This window comes from Lipotes vexillifer, unplaced genomic scaffold (assembly GCF_000442215.2).
Source record: "Lipotes vexillifer unplaced genomic scaffold, Lipotes_vexillifer_v1.1 scaffold1126, whole genome shotgun sequence".
NCBI classification, from domain to species: domain Eukaryota; kingdom Metazoa; phylum Chordata; class Mammalia; order Artiodactyla; family Lipotidae; genus Lipotes; species Lipotes vexillifer.
The window spans coordinates 1,145,409-1,159,766 of record NW_006781401.1 but is presented as its reverse complement, the minus strand read 5'-3'; the positions used below and the strand labels follow the sequence as shown (position 1 = coordinate 1,159,766).

The following is a 14,358-nucleotide window of genomic DNA, read 5'->3' as shown; positions in this document are numbered from 1 at the left end:
CAGGGAAAAAAAAAACACCCTGGGCTGGGAGCCAGGGCTGGGCAGGGAGCAAGGGGGCATGGTTTGGGAATCCCAGCTGGGGGTGGTCAGCTATTCTCATCCCACCAGCTCTGGGTACCATCCCCGGGGCCCTCATATTACAGACAAGGAAAGTGATGGCCCCCCCGTTACTCGGCCGGTCAGTGCAGGCTCCTGACCTGCCCCTTTCAGAGTATCCTGGTTTTTGAAGTTCTTTCTTAAGCCCTCTGTTCTGTGAGGCCATAAAATTGACAACTGTGCATGTTAAGTGCTTCCAGTGTGTTTGAGGCCGGTTGCCGACACCTCACAGGTGTTAACTTCCAGAGTGGTCTCTTCAGAGAGAACTGAGAGGTAACTCCCTGCCCAGCGCCCTCTGGGGGCTTCCCCTCCCTCTGGGGACACCTTCCCAACTCCCAGTCCCGTCCTTGGCAGCTCTACACAACCTGCCCCATGTCCTTGTCCCCCTCCCCCTGAGACACGCCCCCCCCCACCGCAGTGCAGTCTGGGCTCGGGGCCCCACCTGGCTTTCCCCGTCCCTCCTCCATCATTCCTGGGTCCTTCTCCTTGTTCAGGTCTCAGCTCAGATGGTGGGTCCCTGGGGGAGGCCTTGCGTTAGTTCCCTGGGCTGCCCTGTAACAAATTCAAGATGGTGCGGCTTAAACTACAAATGTATTGTCTCACAGCTCCGGAGGCTGGAAGTCGAGATCAAGGTGCCATCGGGGTGGGTTCCTTCTGAGGCTGTGAGGGAGGACCTGTGCCAGGCCTCTCTCCTAACTTCTGGTGTTACTGGTGATCTTTGGTGTCCTTGGCTTGTAGATGCATCACCCTGATCTCCACCTTCATCTTCACGTGACATTCTCCCTGATGTGTGTCAGCACCCGAATTTCTCCTTTTTATAAGGACACCAGTAATATGGAGTTAGGGGCCCACCCTACTCCAGTATGACCTCAGCTTAACGAATTACATCTGCAATGCGCCAGTTCCTAAATAAGGTCACCTTCTACGGTACTGATGGTTAGGACTTCAGTCTAACCTTTTTGTGGGGGGGACAGAATTCAACTCCTAACAGGCCTTCTCTGATGAGTCCGTCCCACACCCCCCACCCCAGTATGCTCGCTACACTGATTTTATTCATGTTGTGACGCTTGATGGCCACCTGAAATTATTTTATTTATTTGTTTATTGTCCACCTTCCTCCACTAGAGTATCAGGTCCTGAGACAGGGACCTGGGCCATCCTGTCCACTATTGTATCTTCAGCACTCAAGCAAAGCCAGGCACAAAGGGTTCACTCACAGGAACTGCTGAGTGAGTGAACGAATGCATGGCTGGATGCACGGGTGGGTGAAAGGATGAGCCAACGGCTGAAAGAGCGGCCCTACGAAGCAGGTGCTCTCATCCCCACACACTGAGATTCCGAGAAAACATGGCCAGATTGAAGAAGTCTTTGGTGTCTGATTCGCGAAACAGTAGCGGTTTCTCTTTTATTTAAATCTTAAAGAGCAGAAGCAAGGATTGCCGTTATTGTGTTCTCGACGTTTGAGAGTTTGTCAAATGAGACACGTCTCACCCCGTGTGCTTTTGCACATCCTGCGGTCATGTTGTGCTCCCTGCAGACACTCACCTCTGTGGCCCGCGGAGTGCCGTTCTCTCACACCTCCATCACCTCGTTGGCCACGCGTGTCGTTTGGGTGGAGGATGCAGCACGCGTTGGGTACCAACTTCAAGTCTACCATCTGGGAGGGAAGCTGGCATCCAGGTCAGTCAGTGCTTGATCTGAAATCCTCGGTAGGAAGTGCAGGGAGAAAGGTGAGAGCCAGTGCAGGGCTGGGGTCGGGGGGGCTCTGGAAAAGGGATGGTGGCGTTTGAATTGAGCTGGCTGAGAGCTCAGATGGAGAGCCTCACCCCGTCTCAGCCCAGGCTTTTAGCTTTGGGATGGTCAGATGAGGTGAACGGAAGCCTCTCTGTGGGGACTGTTGTCCTTCTGCCTCTTTTCCTCATCCACCCTCTTGGGTCCTTGAGGGTCAGTGTCTGGTGACTCTCCGATCCTGCATTATACCTGGTTGTAGACAGGCACCCGTGGGAAGGGGCCCTCAAGACGCTCATGGTCTGCTTGGGAGGGCAAGACTCAAGCCCAGGAAGCCATGTGGGTGACCGAGGGGTGGCTCCTCCTTTGCTCTTTTGTGCTGTGGTTGGAGCCCGGCCTTTCTAGCCCCCGGAAGTTCGTGGCCTGCTAGCTTGGCTGAGAACGCAGCTACTGTAAGGCCTTGGGCCTCTTGAGCTCCCTGTGGAGGCCAGGCCTCCTCTCTGCGGGGTGCACGACCTAGTGCTGGAACTGGGGCGTCCACATCACCCTGCTTGTCCCCTGGGCATGTATCCTTGTTTGCTCTGTGGCCCCAAGGCACCCTCGACTTTCTCACCCTGCCAGGCTCAGGGTGTCTGCAGCTTGTTCCTGGGGCCACTTGGACTTCTGCAGAAGACTTCGATTGGGGGTTCCAGTGGGCCCTGTGGAACCCCCTCCCTGAGCACCGTGTAGGCATACTAAGCTAGGGGACCTTGGGGGTCCTGGCCCCTGGGAGCCGGGACAGCATGCTGAAAACAGAATGAGGGCGATGGCTGTGGGGAAAGGAGCAGGTAAGAGACTGGGGTCAGAAATCCCTTGGGCCTGCCCCCCACTGGCAGTGCCCTTGGGCAAGTTACCTTGTCCTTCTGTCTTCATTTTCTCAGTGCACAATGGGGATAACATTTACTTGGAGGGGTGGCTGTATAAGTGCTCAATAAACATTGTGTGAATGGATGGGTAGGTTGATGGGTGGATGGTCTAAGTCTCTAGCCTCAGGGAAGCATTTCAGCACATGTTAGCTGGTCTCTGGCACAGCCGGGCACTGTGCCAGGCTACGCAGGGGTCACAGGGAGGAACAGGACACAGTCCTGGACCTCAGCGAGGGCACACAGGCCAAGGAGCACTCTTTTTCTGAAACTCACCAGTGGTGTAAGCATCATGCCTGGGGCCCAGAAAAGTCCTATCTGAACCCCAAGGACAGTTACTGGTTGGTCTCGGAGGAAGCGGGTCCAGCAAGCACTGTGACTGATGAGGGTTTGGAGGGCCCGAGAGTCTCCAGGAAGGGAGAGCTGACACTGCTCCTTGGCACCGTGCCTGCCGGAGGGCCTGCTGAGGGCTCAGCCCGGCATTAAGGCTTTGCCAACACTGTCTTAAATGTTAGAGGCAATGACTTCCCCAGCTCTTTGAGATAAAGTTGGCTTGCAGATTCCCAGAACTTTGGAGCTGCACGCAAGGGGCCTTCATCATTAGGCCGTTGAAGGAGTTGGCCCTTCCTCTTCTGGGGGAGAAGGGGGTTATCCACGCGTCTGCCTCAACCAGATTGTTGTTTGTTATGCTAGTAATTGGAGACCAGTTGCTGAGAGATTGGGGCATGGGTCAGGGAGTGTTGGGTCAGAGGCTGCCTGGGTGACCAGCGTCTGTGCTTGGTCCAGCCTGCAGGTCTTGGTGGCCAGTCCCACGTGACCCCCAGCTCCTGAGGTCTCTGAGGGCCACTTTGAGCTCCTTTGGGAGGGAGAGTCGCTCTTGCCGGGAGGGGCCTTCGGGCTGCTCTCCTCTGTCATCTTTTGGAACCAACCCCGCCAAGAAACACGGGACTGGGGCTGCATCCTCCGAGGCCAGGCACCCTTTTGCAGTCTGTCCCTGAGGCACCAGACCTGACTTTTCTCTCAGGAGAGCCCTGCTTCTGCCCGGCGAGGCCTTTCCATGTTGCATATGGCAGTTCTGTCCCCGCTCCTCAGACCTGTGGAGAGTCCAGAGGAATAAATCAGACTCCTGCGCACCTGCCGTTCATCAGGGCCATTGAGTCTGGACCTTGGCTGAGTCAAAAACTTTTCATCTAGTGACTTGCGTTGGAAGTCACAGCTGAAAACACGCCATCCGCAGGGGTGAATTGAGGGGCAGAAAAGGGATGGAAGGAAAGCCCCAGGTGCCCGGGGCACCCTTTGGCTTAGTGGCTAATTGTGTGGCTTTGGCAGGAGAGAGACCAGGTTCCCATGCAGCTGTAATGGGATGACCTTGGGCAGGCTACTTAACCTGTGACCCAGTGTCCTCACCTGCACCTCCTGCGGTCAGCGCTTATTAGCTGGTCTGCAGCCCAAAGTCAGGACTCTGTGTTACTTATCAGCATTAACAATGATGGTCCATTTTAATGTGGCAGCGTGAACACGTTGAGGAGTCTAATATGAGCTAGGACAAGTGACCTAGCTTTGCAGAATTCAAATTCCCGTCTGCACCTGAGCTCTTGTTAACAGTACGTGGGGGAAATTTCCACTGGTCATCAGTAATGTGAAGACCAAGAATAGGGAAATGGAATAGCTGATCTTTTTGAGTGCACAACTGAATAGGAAAAACATACCTCCTGCAATTCTCCTTTACTGTCACAGTTTTACACACTCACCATGTCTGATAGCAGATGTCGGGGGGCTTTTCCCACGCCACGCAATCCTGCGACACCAGCTGGGTGTCCCACGGTTTAACTCAGTTTCGACCCTGACCACCTGGAGTTGAGTGTCAGATGCCACAGGGTAAGGACTCAGTCCCACTAGATGAATCCTTGCAGACTTATCAGATGCTGATTGCAAGTTTAGGTTGTTACCTGTGCTCCTGAGCCCTCACAGGTTCCCATGACCCCCTCCTCTAGTTTGATTAATTTGCTGGAGTGGCTTCCGGAATTCAGGAAAACAGTGGACTTACTATTTACCAGATTATTACAGAGGGTTATGGGAAAGGATACAGTTGAACATCCAGGTGGAAGAGGTGTGTCAGGCAAGATGCGTGGGAAGAGGCTTCCGTGCCCTCTGAGCGACCCAATCTCCCGGCACCTCCACGAGCTCACCAGCCAGGACGCTCCCTGAACCCTGTACCTGTGGAATTTTCTATGAAAGCTTCATCACAAAGGCATGATTTGTCACGATTTCATTTTCCAGCCACCCCCGCCAAAGGATAGGGAGCGGGGCTGAAAGTTGCAGTCATGGCTTGATCTCATCATGCCTTGATCTTTCTGGTGACCCGCCCCTATCCAGCCCACCAAGTGTTGCCCCATCAGAATAAAAGACACTCCTGTCATCCAGGAAAACCCCATTTGAGGACAGCTCTGTGTGGTCACCCCCCTTGGAACCTGAGTTTTCAGGCCAGAAGCCTCATTGTCCTGGCACCGGTGCACGGCTCCTGCACACGTGCTCTGTGTTGGGCTCCGTCCTAAGTAATTTACACACATTAACTCGTTCAATTCTCACAACAGCCTGAGCTGGGGACCCGTGAGAGCGACACAGAGCTTAAATAATGTGCCAGGCCTCATAGCTTCACAGCCACTCCTAACAAGACCCGGCTGCCGAGCATGATTGTGAAATGGTAACCACACCTGCCTGATGTCCTCGCTGGCTTCACTTGCAGCCTTTGCCGTTGAGAGGTCAGTTGCAGCCTGTCTGGGTGTTCAGAGAAGTGTAGACTTTTTTTGAGCAGCCCAGGCCTCTGGGTAGAACACCTTGCATGTTGCATCCGGAGAGGATGAATGGCCCCCAGCGGGAGCAGGTGTGGGAGCCAGTTTTTCTGAGTCCCCAGCCTCGCCGATGAACCTGCTTCTTTTGTATCTAGCTGGTTATTGATCATGTCAGGGAAGCACGTGCGGGAGTTTGGGAGCGAAGGGAGAGCTGGAAGTACAGCCCAGAGAACCCTCCAGAGAGCTGAAACCCTCTGCCTTTGATCTCATCCCAGCACCCCACGCCCTTCCCCCATCCACACTCTCCCTTCTGGGGACTGTATTAAGGTAGACTAACTGCCAAAGCCGGCAACCCCAAATTCTTAGTGGCTTAATGCCCTGAAGACTTATTAGTTGTTCATACCACAGCCGAATTCGGGTCCCCTAGGCATTGGAGTCTTCCGCTGGGTCCTCGGCTTCCAGCCTGCAGATCAGGCATGAGAGAGGGGCGGTTATGGGCCACCCCTCACCCTACCCCCGCTGCCCAAGGTGCCATTCAGGGGCCAGTGCTGTAGGAAAAGCTCTTTCTGCTGAGGTGGTAGCTTAGGGCACCTGAGGCATTTGGAATTGATAGATACAGGAGAGGATTTAATGCAGGTGAGTCCTGCATCTTTGCAGCTGCCCCCTCTACCTGGATTACACCTCCCTTCCGCCGCCTATCTCTGGAGGTCCCATTCTTCCTTCTCCCCTCCATGGCTTGATCTGGACACCTCCTCCTCTGGGAGGCTATTTCAACCCTCTTAGCAGAAAAGAGTCACCCTGCTCTATGGAAGGTCCCTCCTCCTTGGTCTGCGTTGTTCACTCTGTTCTTTAAAGCTGCCAGCGCATTTAGCAAACGTTTACTGAGCTCTTGCCTGGAGCCCCGGTTCTAGGGTCCTGGGGATGCCAAGCCCCAGCCCTGGTCTTTGGGGATCTCACGGTCTTGTGGAGGAGACAGAGGGTTAAAGAAATACCTTTATACTTGGAAGTTACAGTGCAATCCTGGAGGGATGTGCAAGAGGGTCCTGGGGACACGGGTGAGACAAGGGAGCCATTAATTCTTCCTGTTTGGGGAGGGGTGAGTTCAGAAGTCTGGAAAAGGATTGAACTTCTGAGCTGGGACTTGGACGATGAGTAAGAGCTCACACGTGGACAGGGGGTTGTGGGGTGGGGGACATCCCAGGCAGAGGGCTCGCTCTGGCAGAGGAGCAGAGCACTGCCCTGTGCAAGGTCTGGGGCAGCTGGGGCTGCATCCAAAGTGAACAGAGATGCTCCTACGGCCGCCTGAGGCCCTGAGTTGAGGGGGCAGGGGTCGTCGTCTGTGCCTGGTGCACAGGTGGGGTCCAGAAAATACTTGTCGAATTAACAAGTGACCAAGCAGAAGCGGGAACTTGTCTGGAGGGCTCATGTGCCACATCTCTAAATGGAATGTTCTCATCCAGCCCTGGGAGGTGTAGTTATGACATCCTCATTTTATGAATAGGGAAACTGAGGCACAGAGCAGTTAAGTGACCTGCTCCAGCCCAGAAGCATCTCTGAGCCGGGAGGGGTTTCCAGGCGTCTGCTGTGCCCACTATCCCATCCTGTCTTCCTTGACCAGGTGGTGGGGGAGGCGGGGGGAGGCGGAGCCCAGCTCACCTTGGGTCGGGGCCTGGGCATGATGGGGTTGCTTGTTTCGGAGGTCAGAGGTGACTGTTAGGCCACCGGGGTCCGCGGGCCTTTGTTCCATCTCCTCCCAGCCCTCTCCCTCCACCCTAGTCCGCCTCACTGCCGCCTTCGCTGAGGAAACAGCGAAGGGGGCCCTTGTTCTCTCCGAGTTCTGAGTGCTCACAGAACAGCATCCAGCGTTGGCCTCACAGGGTGCTGTGAATTGGAAACGTGGCGCCTGCAGACCTCCTCTGGCCACGGCAGGCAGCCCTTTCATCGGGACACCTTGTGACTGGCTGAGAGGGACCCTTTCTGAGGAAGAGAACAGGTCCCTGGGAAAGTTCCCTTTTCTGCGAACAGAGTGTGGTCAGAAAAACGAAATGGCACAACTGAAGTGAGTTCACTTCCACCCGAGCCCCCATCCCCACTGCATCTGGGAAACGAAGCCTCTGAGGTGCCTCCCCTGGTCCCAGGGTTCCCTTCTGTGCAGCATCCTCCATCTGAGGGTCCCTCGTCTCTGACGCCCTCCCTCTCTGAGGGTCCCCTCTTCTGCAGTATCCCCCTCCTGAGGGTCCTGTCTTCTGTGGCCCCCGGTCTCTGCAGTGTCCCCTCCTCTGTGGCACTGCCTCTCCCTCCTGAGGGTCCCTCCTGTGTCATCCCCCCTCTGAGGGTCCCCTCCTCTGCAGGGTCCTGGGTTCTCTCCCACGTGCGCCCAGAGCCTGCTGAGTACCACTCCTGAGGATGCAGCCCCAGAGGGCCTTCTCCCCCTTCCCAGCCAGTGGGGAGAGACTGCCGGCTCCTTGGGGTAGACCCCCTCAGGATGACCAAGGCTTGTCTGGTCCCTGGAAGAAAGGCGGTGCTGGAGGGCCATTTATTTATTTATTTATTTATTTATTTGCGGTACGCGGGCCTCTCACTGTTGTGGCCTCTCCCGCTGCGGAGCCCAGGCTCCGGACACACAGGCTCAGCGGCCATGGCTCACGGGCCCAGCCGCTCCGCGGCATGTGGGATCTTCCCAGACCGGGGCACGAACCCATGTCCCCTGCATCGGCAGGCAGACTCTCAACCACTGCACCACCGGGGAAGCCCTAGAGGGCCTTTTAGAGCCAATGACAGCACTGCTTGTGTCCCAGCAAGGATGCTGCAGCGATGCTGAGTGGAGACCATCCAGGCCTGATGTGTGTCCTGATTGCTGTTCTTGTGAAAGGGTTTCACTGGCACAAAAACGCTTGGAAAATACACAAAGGAAGGTGGCCGGCTTCCAAAACTCAACTGTTTACCTTCAGTGGGGCGGCCGGGAACATGGGGAGCTTATTTTCCAAACAGCCCACGGTTGTCAGGTCTACAGGCCTTGGGTGATGCCAGGCGAGCATGAGCTGAGGGCATTTCCTGCCCACCTCCTTCCCCAAACGCACTGGGACCCCAGGTTCCTCTCAGGGGCTGACTCTGTCCCCTCTTGCTGCATGGGATATGTTCTCTCTGGGATGGGGTTTCTGAGGCCTGGGGTGCCCTGCCCAGCATCACCATGTGACCCAGTTCTCTTCCATCCGTGGCTGTCTTGGTCTGAAAATATTGGCCTCTTGTTCTGGTGCCTGTCACAGTGGAGCCGCGGTTACAACACAGATGGGCTTGTGTCTGTGGCACCTCTGAGGATGAGCTGTTCTCTGCCCGTCCTCCCACTTCCCACCGGCTGCTCTGCCTTCCTTCCAATTCTGATTTATTCTAGGAAGTGGAGTTGGATGGGAATGTAGTCATGAATCCGCGGGCAGAACCGGAAAGGTCCTTGGAGTTTCCTGTTTTTTATCCAAGGGGAAACTGAGGCCCAGGGATGCTGCTAGGCTTTTTGCACAGGCCCCAGGACACCTAGCAGCTTGGCTGCGGGCTGAGCCCATTGGCGTCACTGTGTGTCCAGGCCCCAGCTGGGCCGCCTCCCACCCGCGAGACCTTGCCCAGTCATTTATCCTCCTGGGCTCTAGGTGTCCTGGTCTGTGAAGGGGGACCATCACCCGCAGCTCCTGGCTGTGCTGTGAGGACAAATGCCGTTTCCCTTCCCCATCCAGGAGTCCCAGAAGATGGGCAGCTTCTCAGCTGGTCTCATTTTTGCTGTTTTTTACACAGGCTGGTCACCACGGGGAAGGATCGGTGTTCTTCAGTATTTTCTTTTGGTGAAGTCCACGGTTTTTTTTTTTTTTTTTTTCAAATAGATAAAATCCCTTAACATCTTTCCTGGCAGACAATAGAAAAGGGGAGTTAAGGATATCAGCAGAAAAGAGCTGGCACATTCCGAAGCCTTAACGGAAAAAGAGTTTAAATAAGGGAGGATAGCAAGGTGTGGGCAGGGGCAAAGGAGCCAGCAGGAGGTGGTGAGGCACCCCGAGAATATAGGGCTGTCACCACCCCAGGCCTCAGGGGACTAGGGGAAGGAAGAGCTTAGAGACGGTGGTCTCGGGAGAGGGGCCGCCCTGCGCAGTGGGGACGGTGGGAGCAAACACCCAGACTCCTCTCTCATCTTCTGCTGGTGCCTCCAAATGGCCGGACTCGGCCAGCAGCCAGGGGACAAGGCAGCCGGGTGGTCGTGGCTGTAGAGCACAGCCTCCCGTGGCACAGGGCAGGCACGGGGCGTGGGACAGGTGCTGAATGACAGGCCCGGCTTCAGCTCTGCCTCTGCCCTCTCACCGTGAGGTCCCAGGCAGGTCTCAGAAGTCTGTGTTTGTGGGATTCCTTCTCACTGTGTGGTTTGAAAATGAAAAGAAACGATCGGACATACGTTTTTAGCACAGTGCCTGCCTAGAGCTGTCACCGTGATTTCTTTATGAATGACTTTGAAACAAACAGCCAGGAATCCCGGAGGGAGGCCCCCCTGGGGGTGGGGCTGAGGGCAGGGATGGGGCTGGAGGCCGGCTCCGGCCTCTGCTGAGGCCACCCAGGGGGTCAGCCAGGTGCCGGGCTGGCGCCCGTCCCCTCCAAGGGAGCGGGCCATGCAGCTGGTGGCGGCCGCGTGCCGGGAGGCAGACATCTGGCCAGTCAGGAAGCTCGGTGTCAGGCGGCCCCGGCTGTTGGCAGGTGCTCCTGTCTTGGGGGTCAGGTGATGCCGACTGTCTGTCAGCCAGCAGCTCTGGCTCCCCCAGGACCCCATCTTCCTAACCCCATGCTCTTGAAAAAATAAACACGCCCCCCCCAGTGGAGCCGTGCCTCAGGGACCCCAGGCAACCCGGTGCCCCTCACTTTGTCATCACAGGCCCTGATCTCAGTGTGAAGTGCCAGCTTCTGGTCTCTCAAAGCAGCAGCTCTTAGATTCGCGCAGATCACCACTTTGCCGAGACTGTGTGTAGTTTTGTGGAGAGAGTGTCCGCTTGCATCTCAGTTCAGGCCTGGCCGTGTGACTTCAGTCGTTGGACTTGACCTCCCTGAACCCTGGTGTCCCCACCTGAGAAACCCGGGTGGTAGGGCAGCTGCAGTGTGGCCAGTAAATGCTTTCACAGAAAGCATTGATCCACAGAAACTTCGTCACCCTGATTCCATGTGTGTATTTTCTGTGTCCCGGGCCGCTTGGGGCTCAGGGACAGAAGTCTAAACACAGGGCCTGCCCCGGAAGGGCTCCACGTCCTCAGCGAGTTCATCCCATTCGTCCTGTCCTGTCCCACGAGTGCCAGCCCTCCTCCTGCCCCGTCTCTGTGCCGCAGGGACATGCAGAGGAGACGGGATAGACGGGGCAGCGGGCTCAGAAGCTGAAGTTGTTGTTTTTCTCTGTGTCTCCCGCTTGCAGCTGAACCTTAGCCGGCCAATCGAGGAGCAGGGCCCCCTGGACGTCATCATCCACAAACTGACCGATGTCATCCTCGAAGCCGACCAGAACGACAGCCAGTCCCTGGAGCTGGTGCACAGGTTCCAGGTGCGTGGAGGGGTGAGGCGGAAGGCCGGGAGTGGTTCCGTGCATTTCTAAAGCTGTGGAGCCGTCTTGCCGTGTACTGTGTACACACGGCTCTGCCACTGCCAAGAAGACATGGGCTTGTGGTCGGGCACTTCCCTGCCGGGGCCTCCGCCTCGTCGGAGGCGAGACGGGATTGAACCAGGGCACGGTTGGAACCCCCTCTGCCCTCTACGCTTAGAGACCTGATTTACCGATCTGAGCACTGCAGAGTCCGCACGTGCCTTTGTGTCCTCAGCGACACACAGCCGCAGCCACAGGTGTTGAGTTGGCACAGGGGCGGAACCCTCTTGCCACTCCTGGAGAAAGGGACCCCCAGGGGCCTTTGAACTGGAGCGGCTGCCCTTGGCCCCTGAGTCCTGCCTTGGTGGAGAACCCCTCTCCGAGCTCACGGCTTTGACCCTGAGTGCCCATCTCTGAGCTGGGACCAAGTCTTCTTGGCTTTTCCCTTCTCCCTTCCCTGTTTCCCCAGTAGCCTGGGTCCTGACCCCACGGTAACCCGCCCGCCACCTTGGGGGGTGCTGCCATTGCCGCCGCTGACTTGCCCTGTGTTTTCTGTGTTGTGGACAAGAGTGTGATTCATTCCTCAGGAAAGCGGCTCAGGGGTCATAAAAAACAAGGTCATGTTATCAGTGAAAATGCAGCCGGGAGAGAGGGCCTCCCTGTGGGAGGGATGCTCGAGCCCGTGCTTTGCAGTGTGTGATAACCGGAGGCTTCACGTCCTGTCTTTCTTTATCAGGACAAAGGGGACTCTCATCGCCACAGAGTAGCCCTCCTGCTGACAGCATTTTCTTTCCCCCATGTGTCCAGGGTCGGTGGCCTCAGCCTCCCTCACTTCCCTGTGGCTCTCGCCCCCTTCTTGACCGACTCTGGCAGATTCCCGCTTCCCGTGAGCCCTGGTGGCCCGTTTGTGGCCCTGCTGGTGGCCCGTCCCACTCCCCCACGCAAGTGGGGAGGTGCGCTGTCCACATGTGGTGCCCTGCAGGGCCTTTGCCTGGCCAGCAACCTAAGTCTCTTCCGCTTCCATGGGGCTGGGGCGCCGTGGGGAAAGGCGTGTTTGGGCTCCTCTGTGAGCGCGCCAAGCCTCAGTTTTCTTATTTGTAAAGTGGTGTTAGTACCAGGAAAACCTCACACCGTGTTGGGAAGAGTAAACAACACGGTGTGTGTGAAGTGCTTCACCCGGCGCTCAGGCCCCAGCCAGTGCTTGGTTGGTGGTTCATACCAGTGTGATCACGTGACCCCCTCGAGCCATAGTTTCCTCTTCTGTAAAATGGGGTTGCTGCTAGGTCCTGCTTCTTAAGGTGGGCAGGTTGCTGTGAGAAGTAAATGTCTTTTGATGTAGAAGTGTCTAATGTTTGCTGAGTTCTTACAGCTGCTCCCACCACTACTGCCTGTGTCATTACTTTCTTAGATAAAGGACTGGGAGTTAGGGAGCAACCACGCCTGGGGGGCCTCCCATCCCCCGCTCCCCGCAAGCACGCCCACAGCCCACGGCGCAGGGCCGGTGGTGGCTGAGCACTAAAGGGGAACTTGGTCCCCTGTGTTCCTGTTCTTGTGCAGAGAAGGTTGGAGAGCATGTCAGGCGGGACGTGGGGACGTGCAGCTTCAAGGGTTTCAGCCACCGGCTGCGTTTCCCAGGGAGGTCTCGGCTGGGTCCCAGGAGTCTGTCCCACCCAGGGCACACACAGCAGCCGGCCCTCAGATGCCTGAGGTGACCTCAGGATAACCTTCCAGCCTCAGTATCTCCGGGATAAATTTTCACTGCCATCTGTGTTGAGCATGAAGCGGATATCTGCTAAGGCCGGGACGTTTCCTCTTTTGCGAAGAGCACGATCCTTTGGGGAGGAGGGTGACGGGCTGCACTTTGCACAGGCCCCGAGAAGAGAGAAGGGCAGGGGCCGGTGGAGAGAGGCACTGAGAGGTGCCAGGTGAGGCCTGCTCAGCAGCACGCAGGCCATCCTCCCGCCATGGGGCCCCGGGCTGTAGGCGCTGACCTGGTCTTCCCACCCTGCGCGAGATACGAGATTCAAGTTCAGAGCCAGGCCATAGACTGACACTTGACCTTGACCGTGCCGTTGTTTTCAGCTTCCTGTTTTAATGTTTATTCTCGGGACATGAACAGGGAGGCACGGGCTTAGGTGCAGGGAGGGGCCCAGGGTCAGGAGAGGCAGAGGGACGTTCAGATTTCAGAGACCGGGAAGCAGGGCCGCCCCGGGCTTGGGTTTGCAAAGCTGGCCTTTCTGCATTTTGTTGTAAGAAAACGGAGAAAGGTGGTTTGCCCCAGAAGGGGCTCAGCTCGAAGGGCCTTCACCAAAGGCGATACTCGGGTCCCTGGGGAAGTGGCTTGGGGCTGTGTGGGTCAAGATAGATGAGTTTCTGAGATGTTTCTGACAGCCCTAGAGCATTCCGCCCATGGGATGCTTCCATTAAACCTCCAGGACCCAGGGATGGACAGGAATTCTCAGAGCTGAGAGGTTATGCTTTTTTTCTGGTTGCCCTTGTGGACAGGTTGGGGGTTGTGTGTCTGGAGCTTATGCAGATCACTAAAGCTGGTTGCCATAGAAATCAACTCCCAAGCTGCCACCTCCCGCTGCCCCCCCCACCGAAAGGAATATTGGCCTCAAGAGGGCTTGGCGTGGAGAATGATCAGGATGATTCAGTTGTTTTTCTGCGCCAAGGTTCTCGTGGAGCCGACAGGCTGGTGCCGCCGAGGCTCTGCCCGAGATTCAGTTATCAGGGAACAGAGCTGGACAGAGGTCCCCTGGGGTGGTGGGAGGGTTTCCTGGCCTCTAGAGCTGCCTCTTCAGGGGAGCGACCAGAACCTCCTCACTGTGGCATCCAGGGCCAGATGTCAGGTGTGGCCCGGGGGCTGAGGGGGGTGGCCCTTCTGCTGCTGCCCCAGAATTGTTAGAAGTGTTATGGTGACTGTATTCCATGAGTCAGGTGGTGCCGTCTAGGTGGATCTTCCTGGGGTTTCCCTGAATGAGCTCGGAAGGAGGAGGTTTGAGTCTAAACTGTCACCTCTTCTCCCCATCTTCGTTAGCTGGAAGGATGTTGTGTCCCCCAAATGGCCCCTGGACCCCCTGTGTGACCACAGGGACAGCTTCCTCTGAAGTGGCACACTGCTTGCTGAGCACCGTCCACAGGAGCCCCCAGCCCGGAGGGGAGGCCTCGGGAAACCGGGAACTGCACTCGCAGACCCCAGGGTGATGCACTAGGAGACGCGCAGACCTGATCCCCGCTCTTC

General features: G+C 56.7%; 1 protein-coding gene across 1 annotated transcript in view; it reads left to right on the top strand.

Annotated features, from left to right (window-relative positions):
• ITPK1 (inositol-tetrakisphosphate 1-kinase) overlaps positions 1-14,358 on the top strand; it is a 163,386-nt gene that overhangs the window by 83,264 nt on the left and 65,764 nt on the right. Inside the window, exon 3 of the mRNA XM_007454722.1 lies at positions 10,950-11,075. Coding sequence (XP_007454784.1) covers positions 10,950-11,075 — 126 coding nt within the window. The remainder of the gene's footprint in view (positions 1-10,949; positions 11,076-14,358) is intronic.